Source organism: Cricetulus griseus, chromosome 4 (assembly GCF_003668045.3).
Source record: "Cricetulus griseus strain 17A/GY chromosome 4, alternate assembly CriGri-PICRH-1.0, whole genome shotgun sequence".
Classification (NCBI taxonomy): Eukaryota; Metazoa; Chordata; class Mammalia; order Rodentia; family Cricetidae; genus Cricetulus; species Cricetulus griseus.
In genome coordinates, this window is record NC_048597.1 from 57,668,963 (window position 1) to 57,694,632 (window position 25,670).

The 25,670-nt window shown below is 36.9% G+C and overlaps 1 protein-coding gene across 10 annotated transcripts in view; it reads right to left on the minus strand.

Moving 5' to 3' along the window:
• Nucleotides 1–25,670, minus strand: part of Dlg1 (discs large MAGUK scaffold protein 1) — a 204,465-nt gene that overhangs the window by 42,843 nt on the left and 135,952 nt on the right. For all 10 annotated transcript variants that reach the window (XM_027412872.2, XM_027412879.2, XM_027412878.2 and 7 more), the window contains 3 exons: nucleotides 24,927–25,071; nucleotides 13,011–13,128; nucleotides 5,815–5,971 (listed from right to left, as the gene is read on the minus strand). In XM_027412872.2, coding sequence (XP_027268673.1) covers nucleotides 5,815–5,971; nucleotides 13,011–13,128; nucleotides 24,927–25,071 — 420 coding nt within the window. The remainder of the gene's footprint in view (nucleotides 1–5,814; nucleotides 5,972–13,010; nucleotides 13,129–24,926; nucleotides 25,072–25,670) is intronic.

The window sequence follows — 25,670 nt, forward strand, 5'->3', positions numbered from 1 at the left end:
TGCAATGTATAGCTCAAATTCCAATTACCAGGAGAATAAATAAGGGAAGAACTCAAGAGAAAAAATAAGGGAAGAACTAAACTTTTATAGATTATAGCAGAAAGAGTAAAACATTTTTGGGGTGAGGGACATAGGCCTTACTCTGTAGTACAGGCTGCCCTGGAATCACTGTAGCGAGGCTGGAGTCAAAACTCATGACTATTCATCTTCAGCATCAGTCTCCTTAGTGCTGAGATTATAGTTGAGTCACCATACAGCCTGGCTCAAGATGAAAAGTTTTATTGGGCAAGGAGAAGGCTTAGTGGGTAAAAGTGCTTGGTAGCAAACTCAATAACCTCAAATTTGGATTCTCAGAGCCTACATAAAAGCTAGGTACAATGGCTCCAGTGTTTGTAATCCCTGTGACTACTGGAAATGGGAGGTGGATAAAGGGGAAGCTCCAGCTTGCAGGCCAGTGGCTTAAAGTACAGCAAAGAGACCCTGTCACCAACCACACGGAAGGTGAGGAGTGACACCCCAAGACCGTGCTCTGACTGAATGCCTGCTACCGTCACACACAGACATACACAGAAGTCACGACAATAACAGGCAGAAAACACATTCTATTTACTGCCTAGCTCTCTGCCCTCCAGTACACTCAATAAACCATTCTAAAAAAAAAAAAAAAAAAGTTTTAGTAAGTTATTTCTAGGATCCACACCTCTTGCTTGGGAAAGACATCCTTTGTCAGGACTCAAAAACACATAATTTGTTGCCAAGAGTAGAAACTAAACTTTCCAAAATACCAGTCAATACTTGAATGGAAGCATAATGACTTATCAAAGGTGTTTGAGACAGGGTCTTACTATGGAGATGTGGCTGGCCTAGAGCTTACTCTGAAGACCAAACTGGCCTAGAACTCAGAGAACCACCTGCTTCTGCCTGCTGAGTGCTGGGATTAAAGATGTGTGCCACCACACCTGGCTCAATGCTTTTTGTTTGTTTGGTTTTGTTTTTTTTAAAGAAGAAATCCATGTACTGAAAGAAAGATATATATATATATATATATATATATATATATATATATATATATATATATATCAGTGTTAGATTCACCTAAAGAAACACCCATATAAACGTTTTTTAAAAATGAGAAATACTTCAAATACCATCACTCATACACCTTAAGACTGTATAATTGGGCACTTTTTTAGTCCACCAATGAGGTCATGTAACCATCACATCACAACTACCTAGTCCCAAAGTACTTTCTTCATTCCAGAAAGAAGTTCAAATCTAGTCACCGTGGTATCTCTAACTCCTAAAACCACTGTGTAGACTTTCTTCTGTACATTAAAGGAAGTGGGAGTGTACACTGTCTGGATCTTTTCCCTTAATGTTTTTCCCTTAAGGCTCATGCCTATAGTATATTTGAGCACTTTGCATACTATGGTTGGTAAATGTATCATTGAATGCATACACTGTGCGTTGTTTATGCATTTCCCTAATAAAGATGTGTGTGCTCGTGCACATGCATGTCCAGCAAGCTCTCTCTACACCGCTGAGCCCCCTCCCCAATCAGTTCTGCTCCCTATGTTCAAACTCTGTCTGTGTAGTTCATTTTGTGGAGCATCTCGGCCCAGAAATCCTGTTGAGCGGATTGGCTCTGCTAGGTTAACTATGCTGTTCCAGTGTTTCTTAAGACTTTATACACATGAGATTATGCCATCTGCACAAAGTTTTCCTTCCTCAGTTTAACTCCAGGGAACTTTCTGTTTTTTTTTTTTTTTTTTTTTTTATAAGTGCTCTGGCTTCAGCACAATGCTGGACAGAGGTGGGAAGAAGACTGTCTTTGTTTTCGTCTTGATTTAGGAGAAAAGCTTTTAGTTGCTCATCATTTAGTATAAGCTGTTGCCATATCAAGTCATGAATGTTGTTTCAATTCCCAGTTTGTTAAACATCTTTACTAAGGAAAGGAATGGGACTATCACAATCACTTTCTCTACATTACGGAATGATCATGCGGCTGCAGCATTACTGTATCAGCATGGTTTCTAACTGGTTTTTCTCTGCAGAACCAACCATGCATTCCTTGGATAAAGTCATCTTAGCTATAGTACATTAAAGTACGTTTCTAGATCCACTCTTGTTATTTTAAGTATATAAACACTTACATTTTTTAATTAACCATTTTGGTTTTAAAGACTACTTTCTTTTTCTTTTAAGATTTATTTATTTATTTATTTATTTATTTATTTATTTATTTATTTATTTATTTAGTACACAGCATTCAGCCTTGGATGCCATAAGAGGGCACCAGATCTCATTATAGATGGTTGTGAGCCAACATATGGTTGCTGGGAATTGAACTCAGGACCTCTGGAAGAGCAGTCAGTGCTCTTAACCTCTAAGCCATCTCCAGCCCTAAAGTCTATTTTCTTATTATTTGTTTTTTTGAATTTTATATAATGAGGTACTTAAATGTTTATCCTAGAGTTTTTACATCATGTTCAGTTTTGAAAATCTTGTTGCCAATTTCCTCTTGGCCCTAAAGGTTTTTTTCTTTTGCTTTCATGGCATTTTCCCATAGACTAGTAAGTATTTACATGTCAATGTTACTGATGTCTACTGCCAAACAGTGCTGTCTTTAAACATACCCAGGGTGAGCCTTGCACTCTCTGGAGTGGTCTTGGCTGTATTGCTGGCTTCAAGCATTTTGGCAACACTGTGTGTCAGTGACCCACATAAGCTGGTCTCACATGGGCAACTTAAAATTATCTATTTTTGCCCTGAGTTATTCACACCAAACTCTAAGCCAACTGAAAATGTACTCTGACAGAAGGTGTGAAGTGAAGGTCCTAAGTTAATTTTATTTTCCTAACTAGCTAACTTGTCTAACGACACTTACCACCAATTTATCCTCATCACACTATAACTTATTTTTAACTACAGTTTATCTTTAAAAATGTAAAACAAAATAACAACCCCCATGACTAATTAAGATGGAAGTATCTGACAACTGTATACACCCATGAAACTACCTAGCTAAAGAACGTACATACTGTTTCTATAATCCAACCCCAAGAGTTCTACTGGGCACAAAACAAAACAACTTTTTATTGATTCTTTGTTAATTTCATATCATGAATCTGAATCTCACTCATCTTCCTGTCCCTTTGTATCCTCCCTCTGTCCTTGTAGCCCCCAGAAAGAAAACAAATAGTAAATGTAAAAAAAGGCAAAAAATCAAAGTGTCCAAAAGTGACAAGAAGACACCCATGGCTGCTCTCATCCTTGACAGAGTGGTGAGGGAAGGAGGAATAGACGGAAATTTGAAGAAACCAGTAAAGAAAACTTTACTCAGCCTCTTATGGTTTCTTGTAGTCTAGGGAAACATAAAATTTCCAGGAAGCCACAAGGCAAGTCTATGCCCAATCAGTGAACCTCATTACAATGGAACTTGACTAAGTATTCAGATAAATGTTTCTGAATGGTAGAGGGTATTCCCGAATACAAGACAGCAGCAGTGGTAATTTGAATGTAATTGGCCCCCATAATCTCATTGGGAGTGTCACTAAGTGTGTGCCACTATTTTGAGGTTTCCTATGTCCAGTGTTTCAGTTGACTTCCTGTCACCTATAAGCCAAGATGTAGCCAGTACCATGTCTGCCTGCATGCCCAAATTCCTTGCCATGATGACATTGGACTGAACCTCTGAAATTGCAAGCAAGCCACCTCAATTATATGTCTTCCTTGGAAGAGTTGCTGTGGTCATGGTGTCTTTTCACAGCAATAAAAATCAAAACTAAGACAGTAGCCTACTAAATTATTTAGCTCATGATAATATTCAATATAGTCAAAGTACTAAAAACTGACACTGAAGAAGCTTCATGGTGTTGGAAATCTGTCAAAAATTAACAACAGAGACTTTACTTTTAGTTGCTCAGGGATGAAGCCCACTAAGAGAGGTGAAACAAAGCCCTCCCAGTCAGAGCAGAGCAGAGGTCACAGAATGGGAAACATATTCCCAAGGTAAAGAAAAAGCAAGGGACGTTCAGAGAACACAAAGAACTACAGCACTTTGAAATGCTGGCAGCTCAGCTGTAAAACATGAGATTTTCCAGTGCTCAGAAAATGCTTGCTTGATCCTACTCTCAAAAACCAACCAACCACCCAGCCACCCAGCCAGCCAGCCAGCCAGCCAACCAATCAACTGAACAAAACAAAAAAATAATCAACCAAAACTCCCACTAAATTAAACTGAAGCTATAACAAAATGTAGTTCAACTACACATCATGTTCATACAACTTGATTTTGGCAGTCTAAAACATCAATCATTCCCTATTCTTAGGATTAATCCCAGACACACAAATTATTCTGTTACAGAGTAACAACATATAGTACTTACTTCATACTTAAAAAAAAAAAAAGATTAAACTATTTAGAAAGGGAAAGCAAGAGAGGAGGGGGGTGATCCCTCTGACCTGCACCCACAGTCTGCATGCCCTCCCTGCTCTGATGATAAGAGAGAGAGGAGGAGGGAGGGAAGGTCAGAACACAATTTGCTGCAGCTGGTTCTCTGTCCACCATGTGGATCCCAGAAACTGAATTCAGGTCATCAGGCTTAGCAGCACGTGCCTTTATTTACTGAATATCTTGTGTGTCCTACTTCATTTATTATTTTATCCAAAACACCTCCCAATAGTTAAGACTATAAGATCAGCAAAGATGAAGAAAATGTAACTTGTCAAGACAAGGAGCAGTTAGGTGGCACATGTCTGTAATCTCAGAAGTTAGGAAGTGGAGGCAAAAGGGTATCCATTAGTTGCTGGCCACACTGGACTATATTACAGAGTAGCAGGCCAACCAGGGCTTTAATGAGACCTTGCTACTAAAAATAATGATGATTATGATAAAATCATCATGATAAAATGCTAACAGTTGTAGGGACAGACGATGTGGATGATGAGCTTGGAGAGTTTGAGCAAAGGCATAAAAACTATCAAAAATGGACCAAATGGAATTTCTAGGAAAAAATACCAGAGATTTTATTGGAAACTTTTAATAAAGTTAGCTAAAGAAATAAGAAACTTGAACATAAATCAAAATATGTTTCCAAGGTGAAACTTAAAGATAGCGGAAAGATGAATGTGAGGAAACACAGACCATATAATCATCTGTGGAACAGTATCATACAGTCTAGCAAAGACATGGTATTCTGAAGAGATATTGACAGAGAACTTCCAAAACTGATGCACGTCTGTTAGCCTGAACCCAGAGTGGAAGAGAGCTGAGAAGACTTGAGAAGACTGCCCTTTGACCTCCACCCCACAGCATGCATGCTCAAAACCACTCATACCCAATAATTAAAAAGTGCTGAAAGAGAAAAAAGTTGATAAGTCCTATATTCAGTGAAATTATGAGAAATGAGGAGAATGAAACATAGTTAAAAAAAATTAGCACTAAATAAAGAGTAAAAGAAAAAAGAGTACACTGTAGGGTAAAAAAAAAAAAAAAAGCAAAGATGAGACTGGAATCTACAAGAATTACTAATAATAAGTGTGTTCCATCTGGTTGTAGCTCAATGGTGGAGCAGATGTGTAGATGTGAGGACCTAGGTTTGGCTGGAACACCACACATAATGGTAATTGTTACATAGCAATAAACACTGCTAGATGCAGAAAATGCTTGGGAAAAAAAAAGACAAAAAACCAAACAAGACTGAACTCTGTAATTCGTATCAGAAATATACTTTTAAGTTATTTTAGAAATGTATTTTTAATGATTAGCAGGTCACAGTAAAGACAATAAAAACATTAATTATCATATCCTACCGATATGATGCGATCTCCTTTTCTGAGCTCTCCACTGAGATCAGCAGGTCCTCCAGCTAGGATGAAGGAGATAAATATTCCTTCTCCATCTTCACCTCCCACAATGTTGAAACCAAGTCCTGTTGAGCCACGATGAAGAACAACTTTTCTAGGTTCCCTAAAAATTAAGAGAAAAATTAAATACCATAGAAATTTTATGTAGAACTTGAACATTCTACCCAGAAGAGCATTCTACTAATTACTCCTATGAGGGGAGGAGGTGCCTGGCTGAACTCCAACTATCTGGTCTCAAATTCATAGCAATCCTACCCAGTATCCTGAGTATGAGGATTGTAGGCATATGTCACTATTATCAAGCAACACACAAAGCTAAATGGAGAAAACAAAACAAAAATCCAAATGCCATATGAATGGTTTCTCTAAATTACAAGGGAAAAGAGAAATAAATAAAAAAAGGGGGGTCCTAATTTTATATAAAAGAAAAAATCCCAATGGTAAAAATCAAGCAAACAAAACCAGAACAGTAACAACAACAACAAAAATAAAAAGACCGGGTGGTGGCGGCGGCACACATCTTTAATCCCAGCACTCGGAAGGCAGAGGCAGGTGGATCTCTGTGAGTTTGAGGCAAGCCTGGTCTACAGAACAAGTTTCAGGATAGGCTCCAAAGCTACACAGAAGAATGCTGTCTTGAAAAACAAACAAAACTCTACCCCCCCCACAAAAAAAAATATGGAAGTAAGAAATAATTCATAAGGCCAGGTGTTGGTGGCGCACGCTTTTAATTCCAGCACTTGGGAGGTAGAGACAGGCGGATCTCTGTGAATTTGAGACTAGCCTGGTCTACAAGAGCTAGTTCCAGGACAGCCTCCAAAGCCACAGAGAAACCCTGACTCCCAAAAAGAAATAATTCACATGGGTCTGGGAAGAGTTGGGAGGTAGTGAATTGATCAAAACACATTTTATGAATATTCAAAAACAAAAATAGTATTAAAGATAATATAAAAGCAGTATATATAGTTTGTCAAAAATTTATGCATACTATTGCCTGAGAAGTCATCATAGCCATTATTTCTTAGATATACAAAGCAGTCCTCTCCTTTTCTTGGAGAAATAGAGTCCTTCTTTTGTTGCAAAGACACACATCATTCAACAAGTCAGTACAAACCACTCCCTTTTGCTAAGGAGAGGGCTTGACCCCTTTCTGGCCTCTGATAAATGAAAAGAAAATGTTTTGTCATTTTCTACAGAAAAAGACCTTAACAAGACAGAACACATTCTTACCCTCCATTCTCAGAACACCCATCTGGCCATCAAATGAACATAATGAAATCCCCTTACACGTTTAGATGTAGTGCAATGATGGAGGTGAAATCAGAGACCTCATAGGCATTATTGGTTACCCTGTCAACCTGGAAAATGCACATCTCCAAACTTTTTAAATGAAATAATTAAGCAACTAACAACTGGGCATGACTGCATGCACCAGTAGTCCTCGTTGCTTGGGAGGCCAAAGCACGAGAATTACTTAGGACCATGAGCTGAGACCACAGTCAGCACAAGCAAAGCCTATCTCCAAACAACAACAGCCTTCCTGAATTTTACTATCAAAAATACAAGATTTTTTTGTACTCTGAGTGTTTATTACTTTTTTTTTCCTTTTTTTTTTGAGAGGTCTCACTATGTAGTTCTTATTTGGCCTTGAATTCAAGAGATCTGCTTGCCTCTGCCTCCCCAGTGCGTGTGATTAAAGGCATGCATCATCATGCCCAGCCCTGTTTATTACTTTACAAAAATGAACTTTAAGATGGATGGTCTACCTTTTTCTACATCAAAACTCTCTGGCTTGTATATCACCACTGACAATTTTTACAACTTCTGGCAGTTAGAGTTATGTGAAAATCTTTCACAACTGTCTTATGGTAAGATCAAGAAAGTGCCAGCAGCAGATCCTTTTAAATTTGATAAAATAAAGAATTCCACTTGACAGACTTTACTCTCAAAAAGAATATAGTATATTTGGCAAACATTTAAAAATTGTAATGTATTTTTTCTAAAATGTAAAAGAAAACAACTGGTTATAATAGCTACAAGTGGTATAAATACTATTTTAAGATGAATTTTAAGAATTACATGACATAATGTGATATCAATCTTCTTATGTGCTGGTCTACTCAAAACTTGAAATAGTACTTTCTACATATGTGTAGGTAGCCAGCATTATCCAATTTTGCTAAATCACTTATGGTGTTTATAAAGTTATTTTTCTTATCAAAAATGGAAAATTAAGTGTTGTAATAGGGGAACAACATGTAATAAGGGAAGTCCTTCTGTATGCTGTGAATATGTTTCTCTTACTGGTTGATGAATAAAGCTGTTTTGGCCAAGGGACAGGCAGGATGTAGCCAGACAGGAAGTGTAGGTGGGGCTACCAGTCTAGGAGGAGGCTGGGAAGAGGTACTCAGAGAGTCTCTGGAGAGATGCCATGTAGCCACTGATGGAGTAACATGCCCAAGCATTACAGGTAAGCCACAGCCTCTGGCAATACATAGTTTAATAGAAATGGATTAATAATTAAGAGAGAGCTAGCCAATAAGAGGCCCAAGCCATCGGCCAAATAGTTTATAATTAATATAAGCCTCTGTGTGTTTATTTGGGACTAAATGGCTGTGAGACCAGGTGGGATGGAAACTCCATCTTCATATATGAAAGAAAACATGCGTAATAAAGTTCAGGAAGGTAGTAATCTGGGGACCCTGAAGGAGAGAAAGGGTAGGACAAGGGACAGACACGGGTTTCACCATGGTTGGTAGTGGATGCAGGATGCAGGGCAACACAGGCATGAATTGTAAATTCATAAAGTAATTGTTTTTAAGTTTAACAGTTACTTCTGGAAGAAAATACATTCTAAATGTAAACATAATGCATGAAAAGGCGCCTAATAGGAGCTATCATTATAGCAATATAAATTAATCCATGAGATACTTCTGGAACTCTCTTAAGTGACTGGCAGTGATTGTATTTTGATGGTTGCTTACAAACCTAACATACAAACAAGTTATATGCAGTCTTGAAACTCCACCAATATCTGTTTACTAAGTAACTGGCTCACAGCAAGCATTTGAACAGACTCATGAATGTCAGTGTTTATCACAGAATTATTTAAAGTAACCCAAAAGCTAGAGACAATGTAAGTGACCATTAATGGATGAATAAACTGTGGTTTGAAAGTGTGAAGAGGCATGGGCTCTCTCTCTCTTGTGTTCTCTCTCTTGTGCCCTCTCTCTCTCTCTCTCTCACAAAAAAAGATACATACACAGGACTATTACTTAGTCAGACAGATGAATAAAGATTTGACATATACTAACCCACAAGCGAACCTTGAAAACACTGCTGTGAAATGTCAGTTACAAAAGAAGACTTATTGCTTGGTTCTGCTTGTAAGAATTATCTAGGGCCAGGCAGTGGTGGCACATGCCTTTAATCCCAACACTCGGGAGGCAGAGGCAGGTGGATCTCTATGAGTTTGAGGGCAGCCTGGTCTACAAGAGCTAGTTCCAGGACAGCCTCCAAAGCCACAGAGAAACCCTGACTCCTAAAACAAAACAAAAAAAAACCCACCACCACCATCACCAACAAAAAACAACAAAAAACCAACTGTGAAAATGACCAACATTTTAATTTTATTATATACATATATTTTATAACATTAAAAATTAATGACTGCACTACAAATTATTGAGCTGTACATCTAATTATTGTGTGTGTATGTGGGTATTCATGTGTACAGGTCAGAGAAAAATCTCAAGTGGCATTCTTCTAAGACAGGATTTCTCACTGGCCTGGAACTTGCCAAATGGATGAAACTGGTAGGCTAACAGTCTTAGGGGTCTGTCTGTTTCTGCTTCCTCAGTGCTGGGATTGCAAGTGTGCCACCAACCTGGCTTTTTAAAATGTGGGTTTGGGGTGTGTATGTCAAAAACTTAGGTCTTCCAACTAAGCCATTTCCCAGCCCCATCTGTAAATTGAACAAGTATAAAATTTATGGTATGTGAGTATCTGAATAAAACCAATTAACAATATTTATTTATCCCCCTCCCCCCGGTGTCACTATGTAGCTCTGGTTGTCCTTAAACTCACTTTATAGACCAGACTAACTTCAAACTCACAGAGATCAACCTGCTTCTGCCTCCCGAGTGCTGGCTTTAAATGCATGTGCCATTTACACCCAGCTCTGAATAAGGAACTATTATTATTAAGAACTGAGCTTTATAGCAATTAAGTGTATGTTGTGATATTTCTGAAGGGGAGTTGAAAATGGGTGACAACCTCTCAAGAGGCTCTGCTCAAACTGTGGAGGACTTCCTATGTTTGGCCATCGATTTATGTACTTTATTATTTGGGTAAGAAGCATAATTGTTAAGTGGGACTGATACAATGCATACCATGTTAAGAAGACCTATTCAGTAACCAGCCATCAGATTTCATATTAGTATGTAAATAGACAGGTCTGTTGTGTTAAACATCCAACAAATACTCTAGATATGAGATCTACAGAGAAGCTGGATGGGAAAAGGCAGGAAAATGTAAATACAACTTATCTTTTAGTTGGCAAAATATGTAAAGATATTAAAGCTATATTAATCATCTACTTCCCTTCTAGAAATAGGCATTATTAGCAAATAACAAAAATAGAGATCAGTTGAGAAGTAATGCTTACAAACAACAAGCATTGAATATTCATTTTAAAAATCAAGAATTTTTTTTTTTTGGTACTAATTTTCATTACTAGCACAACTAACAAGCATTATTTTGTTTTCAACACTGCTAACTCGGAAACCAGACAAATGCTTCTATACTAGAGACATCAATGCTTCTTTTCTTTTAAAGACTTACTTATTATTTTCATTTTATATGTATGAATGCTTGCCCAAATGTATGCAAGAACATCACAGATACGCTTGGTGCTTACAGAGGCCAGAAGAGGGCAGCGGATCTCCTAGAACTAGAGTGACAGGTGGTTGTGACCTACCATGTGGGTACTGGGGACTGAGCCTAGATCCTTTTTAAAGAGAAGCAAATCATCTTAAACACTGAGCCATCTCTCTAGCTCTGAGCCCAGTTTCTTAATCTATAGTTGCCAATCCTACATTGAGGACACAATGAATCTGGGCATGATGAAAAATTTGCCCAAAGCAAAAGGCTTTTGAATGTACAACAACCAAAAATTAATTCAAAGTTAACTGTGTAAAGAACCCTCAGGTGTTTGTGGTAGCTGCCTCCCGGGACGACACTGCAGCCTTGCTTCTGACGTCTCACATGTGCATTCTTCCCTGTGCAACTGTGCATGCCGCCCCACAAACACATGACACTTGAAAAACCTCATCTAAGATTTGAGACTGTTGTGCATTTGGAACACAAAGCTCTTACAGAACCACGATGCTTTAATTACAGAAACAAAAACTTTTTAATATTTTCCAACCATTCTTCTTTAGCATGTAAGTATCAAAGTAGTATATCTTCAGATTGTATAGTAGGCTATTTGATTTTAAAAAATGGTGTTTGAATTGATAACTTGAGTTTCATAAAAACAAACAATTAGAATATCCAACAATTCCTGAAATGTCCCTAGTCATACTTCTATTATGTACTGCATTTTTATGTAACATGATGCTCTCAGCAAACAAAATGTTGATCAGTGGTGAAAAATATTGAAGACACTCCACAGCCTGCAGTATCAAATATTTAGCCAAGATTTAAATTTTTATTTTTAATTACATTTTAAAAATAACATTTTACTTATTTATTATGTGGAAGTCAGAGGACAATTTGTAGGAATTGGTTCTCTCCTTCCACCATGTTGGCTTCAAGAATTGAACTCAGGTTGTCAGGCTTGGTGGCAGCTACCATTACCCACTAATCCATCTTGCTGGCACTAAAACTTAATTCTTTATATTATAATAAACAGGTACATTCATCTGATTAGTATAAAAATTAGGTCTTCAATTATTTTATTATAAGATTTACTCTTGGGGCTGGAGAGATGGCTCAGAGGTTAAGAGCACTGGCTACTCTTCCAGAGGTCCTGAGTTCAATTCCCAGCAACCACATGGTGGCTCACAACCATCCGTAATGAGATCTGGTGCCCTCTTCTGGCCTCCAAGCATACGTGGAGGCAGAATGTTGTATACATAATAAATAAATAAATCCATAAATAAATAAATAAATAAATAAAATCTTTAAAAAAATTTACTCTTGTTTTAAAATAAATTATTTTTAAAAAATGCTTGACTTGTAATTTATTTATATATCTTATATACCTATACATCTGGAAATCATGTAAAATTTCTCCAGAGAAAGGGGCTGTAAAGAGTTTAGGAACTAAGTCTAGTGTTTGTAGTCTACCAAGAGAAGTCACAATTCAAACACACACAAAGGTTCAAAGCCAACGATGCTTACAATGAAGAGAGTAATACAAAATCAACAGACATTACTGAGGACATATACAATGCTAAATGCTACAGTAAATATAAAATATTTGCAAAAGTTACAAAGCAAACTATATACAATGTCTTATTATTACTGTGAATAATGTGAAAAGGAGCTAAAATATTTCCATCTCATCAGAATCCTATGGAACTTCTTAGACATAAACTTTAGTGCAAGTACTACTGTTACATGAAAGCAAATTTTTGGTGTCAGAGTACCAACAATATCTATCAAGCAATAAAAGCATCACTTGCTGATTTCTCAACACAAATGATTACTATAATATTCTATGACATGTGTGGAAAAATAAACAAAGTTAGCTTAATGGATGGATCAGTATAGTCTTAGTTTAGCTTTATCTAAGCCAATCTCTTCCTTAAAACAAAACAAAAAGCAGTAACAAATCAGTTTTGATTTGTCACCCAGATGAACCTAGAACTTCCTATGTAACCTTGAGCCTGAACTCATGATCTTTCTGCTTCAGCCTTTTCAAGGCTAGAACATCAGGTGTGTACTAGCATACCAAACTATTGAAGCTAAGTCTTAATGAAACTTACCTCACCTTCAGAGGGTAAAAAGCAGTATTTTAGAAAGGAGCAGAAATACTTAACTTATTAGCCCTAAAAAGTATGACTCTCTTTTGTGGATAAACAAAATGCTACTCAACAGTTGGCTTTATGTAAGAAGATGAATATTAAGTGCCTTACCTAGTAATCTCATCATCGCCAAGCACTGCTTTAGAAATGGGTGAGTATCTGGCTGGTGACGATGGTGTCTGGCCCAAGTAGGAAGATGGGCTAACATGGTTATCAACAGGCTGAGAAGCTTCAAAATAAATCGAGAAAAAGATAAAAAATTAAAGATGCCACTTAGTACCTCGATATGAACTTTAAAGTAGAATTCTTTTTGCTAGTTTGTGTGACAGAATTTAGTAGAGAACATTTGTTAGCTAAGAACAATGCATAAGCTCAGTTTTCAGGTTAAAACTGGTTTTAGCACTCAGATCAATGAAGCTAATTTATTTCACTTGTATTCTTTTGAGAAAATACAACTACAAATGAGTTTTATATAAGCTGACTTGCAAAATTAAATCCATGAAAGGTTAAAAACTGTCATAGAAAGGACTAAGATAATACTAGCAAAATATTATTTTCAATTTTATGTGTATAGGTGCTTAGTCTACATGTATGTTTGTGCACAGGGTTAGAGAAAGGTAGTAGGCAGAGTCAAGGAGATGCCATGTAGCTGCTGAGGAAGCAAGAGGCCCAGACATCACTGGTAAGCCAAGACCATGTGGTGATACACAGATTAATAGAAATGGGTTAATAATTAAGAGAGAGCTAGCCAATAAGAAGCCTGAGCCATTGGCCAAACAGTTTATAATTATTATAAGCCTCTGTGTGTTTATTTGGAATTAAAGGGCTTCGGGACCAGGCAGGACAGAAACATAAGTCTACATCCAGGCAAGAAACATTTCAGCTATTGTTTACAAACACACCATCCTTGAATTATCTGAGTCACTGCCAAAAATATATGGAAAGCAATAAAACATTTCAAAACTAGCTGAAATGTCTTAACATTTTTATTATTAACTTTAGTTTTTCCTTTCATTTTACTACGAAGCATTTTCTACAAGTAAAGAACCAGGGGGAGTATACAAGTGCAGAAGTTATTAGTTCAAGCAACCAGTGGCTGTGCAGGTGATTTAAATAAAGAAATTAAGCGATCTGAATGAAAGACAATGGGAAATGACTGAATTGTATGGTACAATGAGAAAATGCATACTCTACTAAAAAGGAAGCAACATCTATATATGTCTCTATACCATACAAAAAATTAAAAGTGTATGATATCTCCTGGCAATATAACTTGTAGGAAGTTAAGGCCTACCAGTCTGAGAGGAGCCAACCTGGAGTCTGTGTGGCACTGTCTGAAAGGTTCAGGCATTATGCTGGCCTGTCAGAAGTCCTAATCGTGCCAGCCAGTGAGGGGTGACCAGGAGATATCAACGGTTGGGAACTCCTGGATGCTGGGAGGGTATATAAGGTTCTCCCTGTTGCTGAATGAATGAGTCTGCTTCCCTTTCACCTGACTCCTGTGTTGTTGACTCTGCACCTTCTCACCCCCTCTCCTGAGGGAGCTGTTAGGACCCAACAACGATAACCTAGAGATCTAGTGTGTCTACTGCTATCATGCGTGGACAGAGCCTAACAGCAATTGTTTTTCTTACTAGTTCCTAAGTTAGTCTTTCATATTTGCATCAAAGTACTTTCTATCAATGGTTCTCAACTTTTAAAGTCCAAAGTCTTTTCTGGGTGATATACATGTTTATTGAGTTTTGACCCGCAAGTTTCTTTGCTATTATTATCATGTTTGTATAAAACAAAAATCCAAATGAACAATAACAAACAACTGAAAAAGAAAAATTCTACTAAAAAATGCAACTTTCCCCTGCTCCATTCATGTAGTGAATACTTTTTAAACCTTTCATCTCACGTATCAGTCTCTCATTTATATTCCTATCAATTAACCAAAAAAGATCAGGTAAAACACTATTTCTTATATCTGAAATATTTTTTTTTTTTTTTCCGAGACAGGGTTTCTCTGTGTAGCTTTGGAGCCTATCCTGGCACTCGCTCTGGAGACCAGGCTGGCCTCGAACTCACAGAGATCCGTTTGCCTCTGCTTCCTGAGTGCTGGGATTAAAGGCGTGCGCCACCAATACCTGGCTATATCTGAAATCTTATAAAACAAGATCCCACAGAGACATGATGGAACAAAGGAATCCAATTTACTCTCATGAAATATCAAAACCAATGATCCAAGAACTGTAAAGTTTGGACAAAAAGAAGCAGAAGCACCTGATGTGAACCTGAGAAAAGCCTGGGGCTAGACCCTGAGTGTCACAGAAGAGAGTGTGAGCTGAGTGAGGAGGCAGACAACGCTGCTATGATGATGAACACTGCCATTAGTAACAAGCATACTTTTATTCCTATACACTGTATTTTGGTTCTTTCTTTTTTTGAGACACAGCTTCTCTGTGTAGCCCTGGCTGTCCTAGAACTCCATCGATAGACTAGGTTTAACTCTGCATCCCAAACGCTGGCATTAAAGGTGTGCATCACCAAGTCAGAAGTATTGATTGTGCCTTCCCAATTCCTATGGTTCATGGACAACTTCAATAACCATCACTTTATATTTTCTTCAGTATTCTTGCCAAAATGGTTTTTCTGTCTAGGAAATCGACTGTTTGCTGACTTTGACATCTGTTCATTTATATACTGCCTTTTCTAAAAAACTCCTTTTCCCTAGTCTTTGACAATTACCTAAATCACATGGGATCTATTCTCTTTTCTACAGAGATAACAAACGATGGAAAACATAGACAGTCTCATATTTACTGAATTCAGAATTAAAAATCTTCCCAACAAAAAAAATCCAAGTTGATGCAATGAATTCATTAATAAATTATAGGATCATTACAATTTATCATGTTAACAGAATAAAGGAGAAAAATAACCTCTGCAAATAAAACATTTATTCATTTTAAAAACTCAAAAAATAAACTTTACAAATCAGGAATAAAAATTGGCTTTCTTAACCTGATAATGGGAGTCTACAGAAGTCCTGGTGAGATGCTGTTTTCATATATAGAGATTGTGGCAGTGATATGTATTGTCTTTTCTTTTTAAAATTTAATTATTTTATGTGTATGGGTGCCTTGCCAGCATATATGCCTGGGTACCACGTGTGTGCCTGGTTCCTGCAGAGATCAGAAGAAGGTGTCAGGTTCCTGGGAACTAGAGTTAGTTGTGAGCCTGGGGGTGCTGGGAAATGAACCTGGGTCCTCCACAAAAGCAGCCAGTAATCTTAATTACTGAGCCACCTGTCCAGCCTCTGTCATTTAACACTGACCTGGAGGTTATATCAGTTTTCACACAAAGGAAACAAATGTTTAGAGAATAGAAAAAAAGATTGAATTTTATACGCAAATCACATGGTTGAATCACAGACTTTTACAAAATAATCTAAGGTACTTTTAATGAAATTAGCAATACTAATTATATAAAGAAGTCAGCCATGTTTTTTTGCATATTAATGAAAACTACAAACATTTAAAAAGCAGTATCACTTATAATAGATTGAGTATTAAGGTTATCAATATCTTTGGCTACATGTAACAAAAACAATTATGTAATTTCTATTATACTACAAAATACCAATCAAAATAAATTTAAAAACATCTGTGTAATTAAGACAAAGATATACTTATGGATTAGGTGAAAGACTTAATTTTCAATTCTTGTAAAACTTTACTGTAGTTTTCCATTCTTTTCTTTTTTGGTTGTTTCAGCCAGGGTCTTACTCTATAGCTAGGCTAGCTCTGAACTTGAAATCTTCCTGCCTCAACCTCCTACATGCTGAGATTACAGGTGTGAGAAACCAAGCTTGGCTTTATTTGTACATTTGTTTTGTGTGTGTGTGTGCGTGCGTGCGTGTGTGCGTGCGTGCGTGCGTGCGTGCGTGCGTGCGTGCATGTATGTATGTATGTATGTATGTATGTATGTATGTATGTATGTAGAGGCCAGGAGCTGACACTGGGTTTCTTCCTCTACCCCACCTCAGGTTTATACCCACTGAACCTGCAGCAGAATCCTGCTATCTCTGTTTTCCCCACACTGAGGTTACAGACACAGGTTTTGATGTCTGGCTCTTCCTGCTGTTGAACTCAGATCCTCATGTTTGAATAACTAGCACTGTCCCACTGAGCCATCTCCATAGCTCCAACATTGACCTTCATTCCAAAAATCAGCAAAGAACTTCAAAGAAGACTCAAAAAATCTTGAAAAATGAAGTCGAAAGACATACAAACAGAAATCACATGTTGCCAAGAGGAGTGATAAATGTCAATAAAGAGTCTAGAATTAGAACTATACATATACTTCCTTACATTAATACCTAATAAAATCACCAACATGACTCAGTGGTAAGAATCATAATCTAAGAGGCAGACAGATCTCTGTGAGTCCTAGGTCAGCCAGGGTTACATATGTTGTGGAATATTATTTTAACTGGGCAAAGATGTGTTACATTTGTTTAATGATGTAAGGATGTGTGCATAACTACGTAAAGATGTGTTGCATTTGTTTCATCTAAGGCACCTGACTGGTCTAATAAAGAGCTGCATGGTCAATAGCTAGGCAGAGAAAGGAGAGGAGGGGCTGGCAGGAAGAGAGAGAACACACAGGACAAGAACTCCAGGCTGTGAAGGAGAGAAGAGAAATGAAAGAAGGGGAAGGAGAACAAGGGAGACACCTGGGGCAAGAAGACAGGTAGATGATAGACAGACATAAGGAGGCAGTGAAAGTAAGATATACAGAAGTAAGAAAAGTAATAAGCCCCAAGGCAAAAGATAGATAAACAGGTTAATTTAAGTTAAAAGAGCTAGCCAGAAATGTGCCTAAACTAGGCCGAGCATTCAAAACTAGTAAGTGTCACAATTTGGGAGCTAGTTGGTGGTCCCAAAAGAAAAAACCTGGTACATATATATTGAAACCTTGTTTCAAAAAAAAGTGGCTGTGAATGTTGTATTGCCCTTATGCTAATAGCTATGCTTCATACATAATATAACTTGCCTTGTCTTAGAAAACTGCATCCTCTAATCAGGAATTCTAGATATTTCATACAATACCAAATAAAAATAAATAGTTGGAGATTTATAAATTTAGACTCATTCACCACTAACAATGGAAATTAATCCCTGTCCTCTTAGTATAATGATGAGGATAGGTGTTTTAGGTACTTTTATTTCAAATTTCATAACTGGATCTTATTTACTATGAACTACTAAAAAGGTATAAATGATACTTTTAAATTGAAAGAAGGTAGTAAGAATATTAACTTTAGGTAAAAATCAGTGATTTCTATTTTATAAAAATTTTTATCCTGAAATGTCTGGACTATTCTTTTTGTAAAAACTCAACATGAAAAATATGAATGTTTTAAAAATGTTTCTGTTCCTAACGTTACATTTTTTTTTTCCTAAGTTGCCAAGATATTATTAAAACATTGCTGGATATGGTGACTGACAATTGTAATCTCAGCACTTGGGAGGCGGAGGCAGGAAGATTGCTGTGGGTTGGCAGCCATTCCTAGATTACAATGTGAGCTGCTTGTCCCCTAAAACAACACTAGTATATTGTTTAGCCTTTAAGGCTTCTCAGGGGCTTGGAAAGAGCTCAGAGGGTAAAGTACTTGTCACACCAGCCTTAGGACCTGAGATTGAGCCTTGAGGTGAGCAGATTCCTAGGCTCACTGGGTGGCCAATGAAGCCTAACTGGTGAGCCTGAGATCCAAGGGAAAATCCTGTTTCAAAGCAAGGTGGGTGGTTCCTGAGGAGTGACACCCAAAATTGACAGCTGGCCTCCACATGCACATGTACAAACATAGATACTCACACATATATACAAAAAAGGGTATCTCATGATGCTATGTTTGTAACCTTAAATTTTTAAAAATATTTGGTTATGCACATTATGGAATACATTTCAGATAACAACTTGTAACCAACTATTTTACTTCTTAATATTCTTTTGGGATTAAGAAAATTATAGTGATTAAAAATAATACATGCTTTGTTTGTTTAGCAGTTTAAAATTATCTTTGCATTTGACAAGAACCAAAATTTCTTCAGTGTGTTTTTGTCAGCTAGTAGTGATTAGCAGTGAATACCATACAAGTATTTATGAAGTATTATACATGCATTTAGACAAGTAGAATCTGTAGTTTAGGGCCATGATGCTGAGTTTGTACATACCTCACTTGAAAAAGAGAACAGAAAAAGCAAGCATTCACATGCTTCCCTTATCACTTTGGATGTGCATGGCCTGAGCCCGACTGCCTTGGCTTACATGTCTTACATGCATCACATAAGGGTCCCCACTGCTGTCTTCGCTCAGACAAATTCAGACAGGAATATTCCTGCAAGTATGACTTGGTAATTATATGATACTTCGTCTAGATATGGCACTTCTCATAGTGGGGGTGTCATTGGAGCCCTTAGTTTGGAAGAAGTAGATAGAGAGGTTTAAGAGGGGTAAAGACAAAGTCTTGGTTTAGTTCCTGTTTATTATGGGTTTTCACTGGCTGCTGGCATTTGCCAGTGAACATCTGTTTGAATTTATAAGGGAAATCTGAAATAATTCATTGTGCTTATCAAATTTCTAAGTGTCCTTTTTATCCTTAGTTATCCTAATAATATAGGAAAAAATGGATACACATAAATTATTTTTTGTGTCATGTTCAAAGCCTCCAAAATGACCAGAAATAGGTCATTTTACCTCATCCATTTGTCAAAGTAGAGGATTCCAAGTTAAGGAAATTTCAATGTAGGCTGACAATATTCTTGTTCTTTATTTTAGATTGTAAGCTTAATAGTAGTAAATTATATCAATAATTGTGCAGCAACCATTGCTGTATACCTTTGGTGCTTAATAAATGTTTGCAATTATTTAAAAAAAGAATAATAATCTGTTTAATAATGGTGTTGATCATTGGGATATCTGTTTGAAAGAAATATATTACCTTTAAAAATTAAAATACATCAGGCTTAGATGTTACAGATAAAACTGTAAAACTTTTAAGTTCCTGGGTCGGTTGGGGGTGGGGAAGGAGGGATGAGGGTGAGGGAAGGGAGAGGGAGAAGGGACTTACATGTGAAACAAGCTTGTTCCCTAACTTGAACTAATAAAAAAAAAATTAAAAAAAAAACAAAACAAAAAACTTTTAAGTTCCCTCATGTGACTGTAGAATGGGAAATGATCTCAATGAATTCTGAAAGAATGAATCGTGAAAAAAAATTGCTCTAGGGATGGTGTGAGTAGCAGCTGCCAGAGCGAGGAGAGCAGTGCTCAGATTGATTCATGACATCCAATAGAAGGCTTTTTGATTCTTACAAGGGCTCAAGTTTGATATACAAGATGAAACAAATGTCACAAGAAATGCTGCCTGGCTTAAGAAGATTGTGTGCATGTGGTAGAGGGGGGAATTCAGGAACTCAACTGTGTACGGTGGCAGTAATTATGTGGTTATTAGCATGTAACATTCTAGGAGAGAAAAACAGAATTGAAGGAATTCAGCATAAATACTGAACACTTCACATGATGGGGTAGCCTGTAGGCCAGAGGCCACACTTGATTTCCTGTCTCCAGTAATCAATTTGTACTTCAGCTGCTGATGTGATTAGATTATTTACTTGAGATCTTCAAGATAAAAATGAACGCAAGGTTTTAGAGGGCCAGTCGGATTTCACGAATAATTTGGTGTTCTGTCCCAAAGAAAGCTATGAAATTGCAAGTGTAAGTGATTTTCTGCAGGCAGGGTTTGGGGTTTGGAAGGAAAAGCAGAGAAGCCATTTTCTTCTTCATTCTCCCTATGAGCAGGGCATACCCAGGATGTTGTGAAGTTATGGCTGAAAAGGATGAAACAATCTGGGTTTATGACCTAGGCCCCAAAGGCTATCTTGTCTCTTCAGGCAAACAGATTGGTGCTTAAGGCACCTTTAAAGTTGGCGAGGTTGCAGGAAATTATTGGATAATTTGGCATTTTACTCTGTTCAATTATCCTCAACAGACCAGCCATGTTCACAGGGAGCAAACACACTTACTTAGGCAGTCTGCAATTAGTGAAAACTTGTTTGCAGCCACTGGTTATCCTGGAGAAATGACAGGTCAGTTTCAAACACATCCCTGAGGGCAAGCTCAGCCTATCCTCACTGGTTCTGTGGCTGTTGGAGCTGGTCTTAGTGATTTTAGTAGATATTTTGACTAATTTTTCATTTTAATACCAAATACAACATAAACTCTAGAAATATCTCAGTTGTCTCCTGTTGAAGACTTAAAAATTGTTCAATTAATTGGATCAAAATACAAAATTTTATTTAAAAATAAGTAGTAAGAGAGGAAAAGTAAAACAAACTAGATGAAGATAGCTGTAATTTCTTGAATTCCTAATACCACCTTCAAATCAGTAAGAAACAGAGAATACTAACTGAATAATGTAAGGGCTGGGGAGACGGCTCAGTCAATAACATACTTGCCATATAAACTGGAGTTCAGATCCCCACCACACAAATAAGAAAAGCTGGGGGTGGGCCTGCAACCAAAGCTTTAGGGGGCAAGAAGGACAGGGGAACAAGCGAATCCCTGGAGCTCATTGGCCTGCTAGCTTAGATGGCTCTTTGAGTTCCAGATTCAGTGAGAGACCTTCAAAAGACAGGGCAGAGAGTGACAGGAGACACTTGACATTGACTTCTAGCCTCATATGTACACCTACATGCACACATGCATGTACACACACATAAGCATATAGAATTTAACTTAATGGCATAAAAGATATTAATCTAAGCAATAATCACACGAAGGTTTTGAACATTATCAATCACCCAGAAAATACTGGTTTCTCTTTAGATAATATGAATCTTTTGCCTTTTTTCTCACCAGGAAAAATAATGAGTGAGGATCAGTATGAAAATGATTAATGCATAACTCAATAATATCCATTTGTAATCAGTAAAAAAAGACTAATGATTCTAAGAGTTGAAGATGCAAACACCCAGACTAAGCTGGACAGTAGTGTTGCACACCTTTAGTCCCAGCACTCAGAAGGCAAAGACAGGTGGATCTCTGTGAGTTCGAGGATAGCCTGGTATACTGAGCGAGTTTCAGGATAGGTTCCAAAGCTACAGAGAAACCCTGCCTTGAAAAAAAAACAAAAACAAAACAAAAACAAAAACAAAACAAAAAACCCAGACTATAAAGTGTTTCACATACGTTCTTTGATAATTTATCTATGGCCATACCACCTTAAACTCACCAGGTCTCATCAAATTCTTTGTAAATTGTTTAGCATCATCAATTAAAGGCTATAAATACATATACACAACAGCTCTATAACACAGCAATGTAAACTGGGCATGGTGACACACACATGTCAACAGAACCAAGGAGAAGCATAAGGCAAGAGAAGCATGAGTCTCAGGCCAGCCTGGGTTATACAGCACAATTCTGTCTTAAACAATGATGGTGGAAAAAAAAAAAAAAAAAAAAAAAAAAAAAAGACATGTGAAAAACACCCATGGCAGCTATATTCCTTATAAACCAAAACTGAAAAAGACCTAGCAGTCAAACAGAAAATCTGCTGTATGTTCATATAATAAAATCCCACATAGCACTAAAACAACAAGAAAATAAATAACCAAAGTGATTTGACCTGAAGAGCCTACATGTTTAAGGCAAGCAAAATCAGCAGGTTACAATAGTACAAACAGAAATCTAAGAACAAGGAATAGATCTAAAATATCTACATATAACAAAGTAACAAATACACACACAGGGATACTTGTCTTTTTAAAATAACAAGATTAAATGCCATCTCTTCACTCTTGACTAAGGGAGCCCCAGTCTTGCCTAGTACTTTTTCCTATTCATTTTCTCACTGATAATTCTTCCCTCAACTCCTTTATTTTACATCTACTCCTTAATCTCCTGGAAGGGAACTTCCTTATCACAGTACTTTCAAATCTCCAGCTATGTTCTGCAGTGAGGGACCAGTAAGGAAAAAGACAGTTGGTTGAAACACTGTTGGGAAGGAAGGGTCAAAGGACTGCAAAGAAATGAGTATCACCAAGAAACCGTAAAGCCTAAGCTTAAAAAATCCATTAAGAAAACAGATATAAGGAGGCAAAGAAATGAAGTCAAATCACTGAAGATCAAATGAGGTCGAACTGAGGGCTGTGACTGATTTAAAATTGTTAAAAGACAATGAAGGTATTGACAATTACTGAAAAGGTCTAAAGTATTAGAAGGACTTACATACTCAAGCTGAAATGGAGGGCAGGAGAGAAAGCACAAAATCAAGACACTAGAAAGCCAGGATTTATGTAAGTTAGTGCAGCTTTCTGTCACCTCTAAGAAAGGCAATGTGAATAAATGTTGCAACTAAGATAATTTAAGTATTCAATGAATAAAATCAGATCTGTAAGATGATTATAATACAGGGAATAGGCAGTAAGTTGAATGTAAGGTCTGACAAGGGCTTAGGAAGGAAAAACTATGAAAAATAAATTGAAATGCTTTAAAAAACCCACAAAATATTCATGCTTTTCACATACTGAATAAATATAATTTATAAGTATATTCCAAATTCATGATTGTAATTGCCTGAGATGGGGAACGGTACTAAAACACAAAGCTGAGCTAGACAAGGTGAACTACTATTTTCTCCTAATGTTCTATTAGTTCATTAACAGGAAACAAGAATAAAAAGAAACTGCTAAACATTGCACCTGGCTTACATCACAAACAATGGTCGTTATTACTTACTATTCTTCAGGATTAGCTCTTCCACTTAAAAAAATACCATGTCATTATCATTAAAAGGACTAATCTCATAAAAAACATTTTTCTGTTTAATGTTTTTCTAGGCAATAACCTAGCTACTTGATGATCAGAATTAGGATATCAATTATCAATTTGTGGAAGAGCTTCCCCAAATGTGCACATGGTTGTCCTAAATAGGCAGTATTCAAAATGAAACTGATGTCTGAATTAACAAGCTAGATTGTTCTTTAAGTTGCAAATAAACACATACAAAGTCCTTATGTGAAGTTTATACACAAGATCAAGGACATACAAGAACTACAAATAAGTAGTGAGGTGTTTTCTTTGTCAAAAAGAGGTATACTATCTCTGTTGATTAGAAAGGCTGAACATCATTAAGAAAATAATTCATTTATACTAAAGTCAAAGCATAGTCAGTGAACCAACAGGAGCATCTGAATTAATTTGCCTATATGCAGAATAAACTACTTGTTTATTTCTGTGCTTCAGTACATCCCATGAATTGGCATTTTTTGCAAAATACTTTTAGTAACTGTTATTTACAGAAAAGCTTGAGAATCAAGGCGAAAACTATTTTTATGATGAAGATCATGACTTAACAGAGTCTTTTTTGTTGTTGTTGCTTTGATCTTTCAAGACAGGGTTTCTCTGTGTAGCCCTTGCTGTCCTGCCTTGAACTCACAGAGATCCACCGGCTTCTGCTTCCTGAGTGCTGGGATTAAAGGTGTGCTTCACCATAGTCCAGCTTAACAGATTTCTTAAAAAAACTAACAGATTAAATGATTAATAGTTCTTTTAAAGTATGTTCTTAAGAAGATTTTATTTTAAATTATGTGCATATGTGTGTTTATGCACACAAATGCAGGGGCCTGAGGGCAAAAGAGGGCACTGGATCCCTGGAGCTGGAGTTACAGGTGGTTGTGTGCCACCTGAAGGGATGCTGGGAACCAAAGTAGGAGCCTCTGTAAAAGCGGTATGCTCTCTTAATTGCTGAGCCATCTTTTCAGCCATTCTTTTTTCTTTCCTTTTGAGACAGAGTCAGTGACAAAGATTGGCCTTAAATTATTTTTACAGTGTGGATCTTCCTGTCTCCATCTACTTAACACTGAGTTTGCACAGTATTTTTATGTTTACTCTTTTTTATTACAGTATACTGATAACATTATAAATAGCATATTTGTGAAAATAAGACAAATTTAGGAAACCTTAAGCTAATACACTTACAGTTAGTGATGTCGGGTGGTGCATAGCCATCATTTATGTACATACTTGTTGGTTTTGCCACTTTCAAATAAACAAAATCAGATGTGTTCTTTAAGGCAGTCACTGCTTCTTCATGAGTAACTTCTTCTAAACATACACTATTCACCTACAAGAAAATGCCGAGATAATATTTGAAGACATTTTCATATGCTTTCTGATTTTAGTTGAAAACCATTACCAAAATGATGCGGGATATGGGAAAGTGACTTAAGGAAAACAAAGATATGTGGAAAGAAAAATGCCCATTGTTCTATGATACAAGGAAATTGATTACATATGTTCATGAAATAGACAATTTTGATCCTAGCTCCTTTTCCTCAGCCTCAACTGGCATTAGGGATATAGTATTGAAGGCACAATTACATTCTTTTAGGGAGAGATGGTACTAAAATACAAACTAAAAGTAAACTATGCACAAATACCAAGACATTCTGTCATTAAATGTTTTCTTATTCAGTATCAGATATGTAACATTAAGAGCTGACAAGATATACTGAGAGATTCAATGTTCAGTAGGAAAGAAGATGATCTCAAAGTTTTAGACTTGAGCAAAATTATCTGACATTTACCAGGGTCTTGACTTAACAGTTTAAATAATGACCTTTGGATTAAGCACTAACAAAACACAGAATGCATGTATATCTTAATGTTTGGATTCTAGAGAGTTCTAGAGAGATCAGAGAGTAATAAGAAAGGAGCGAACCA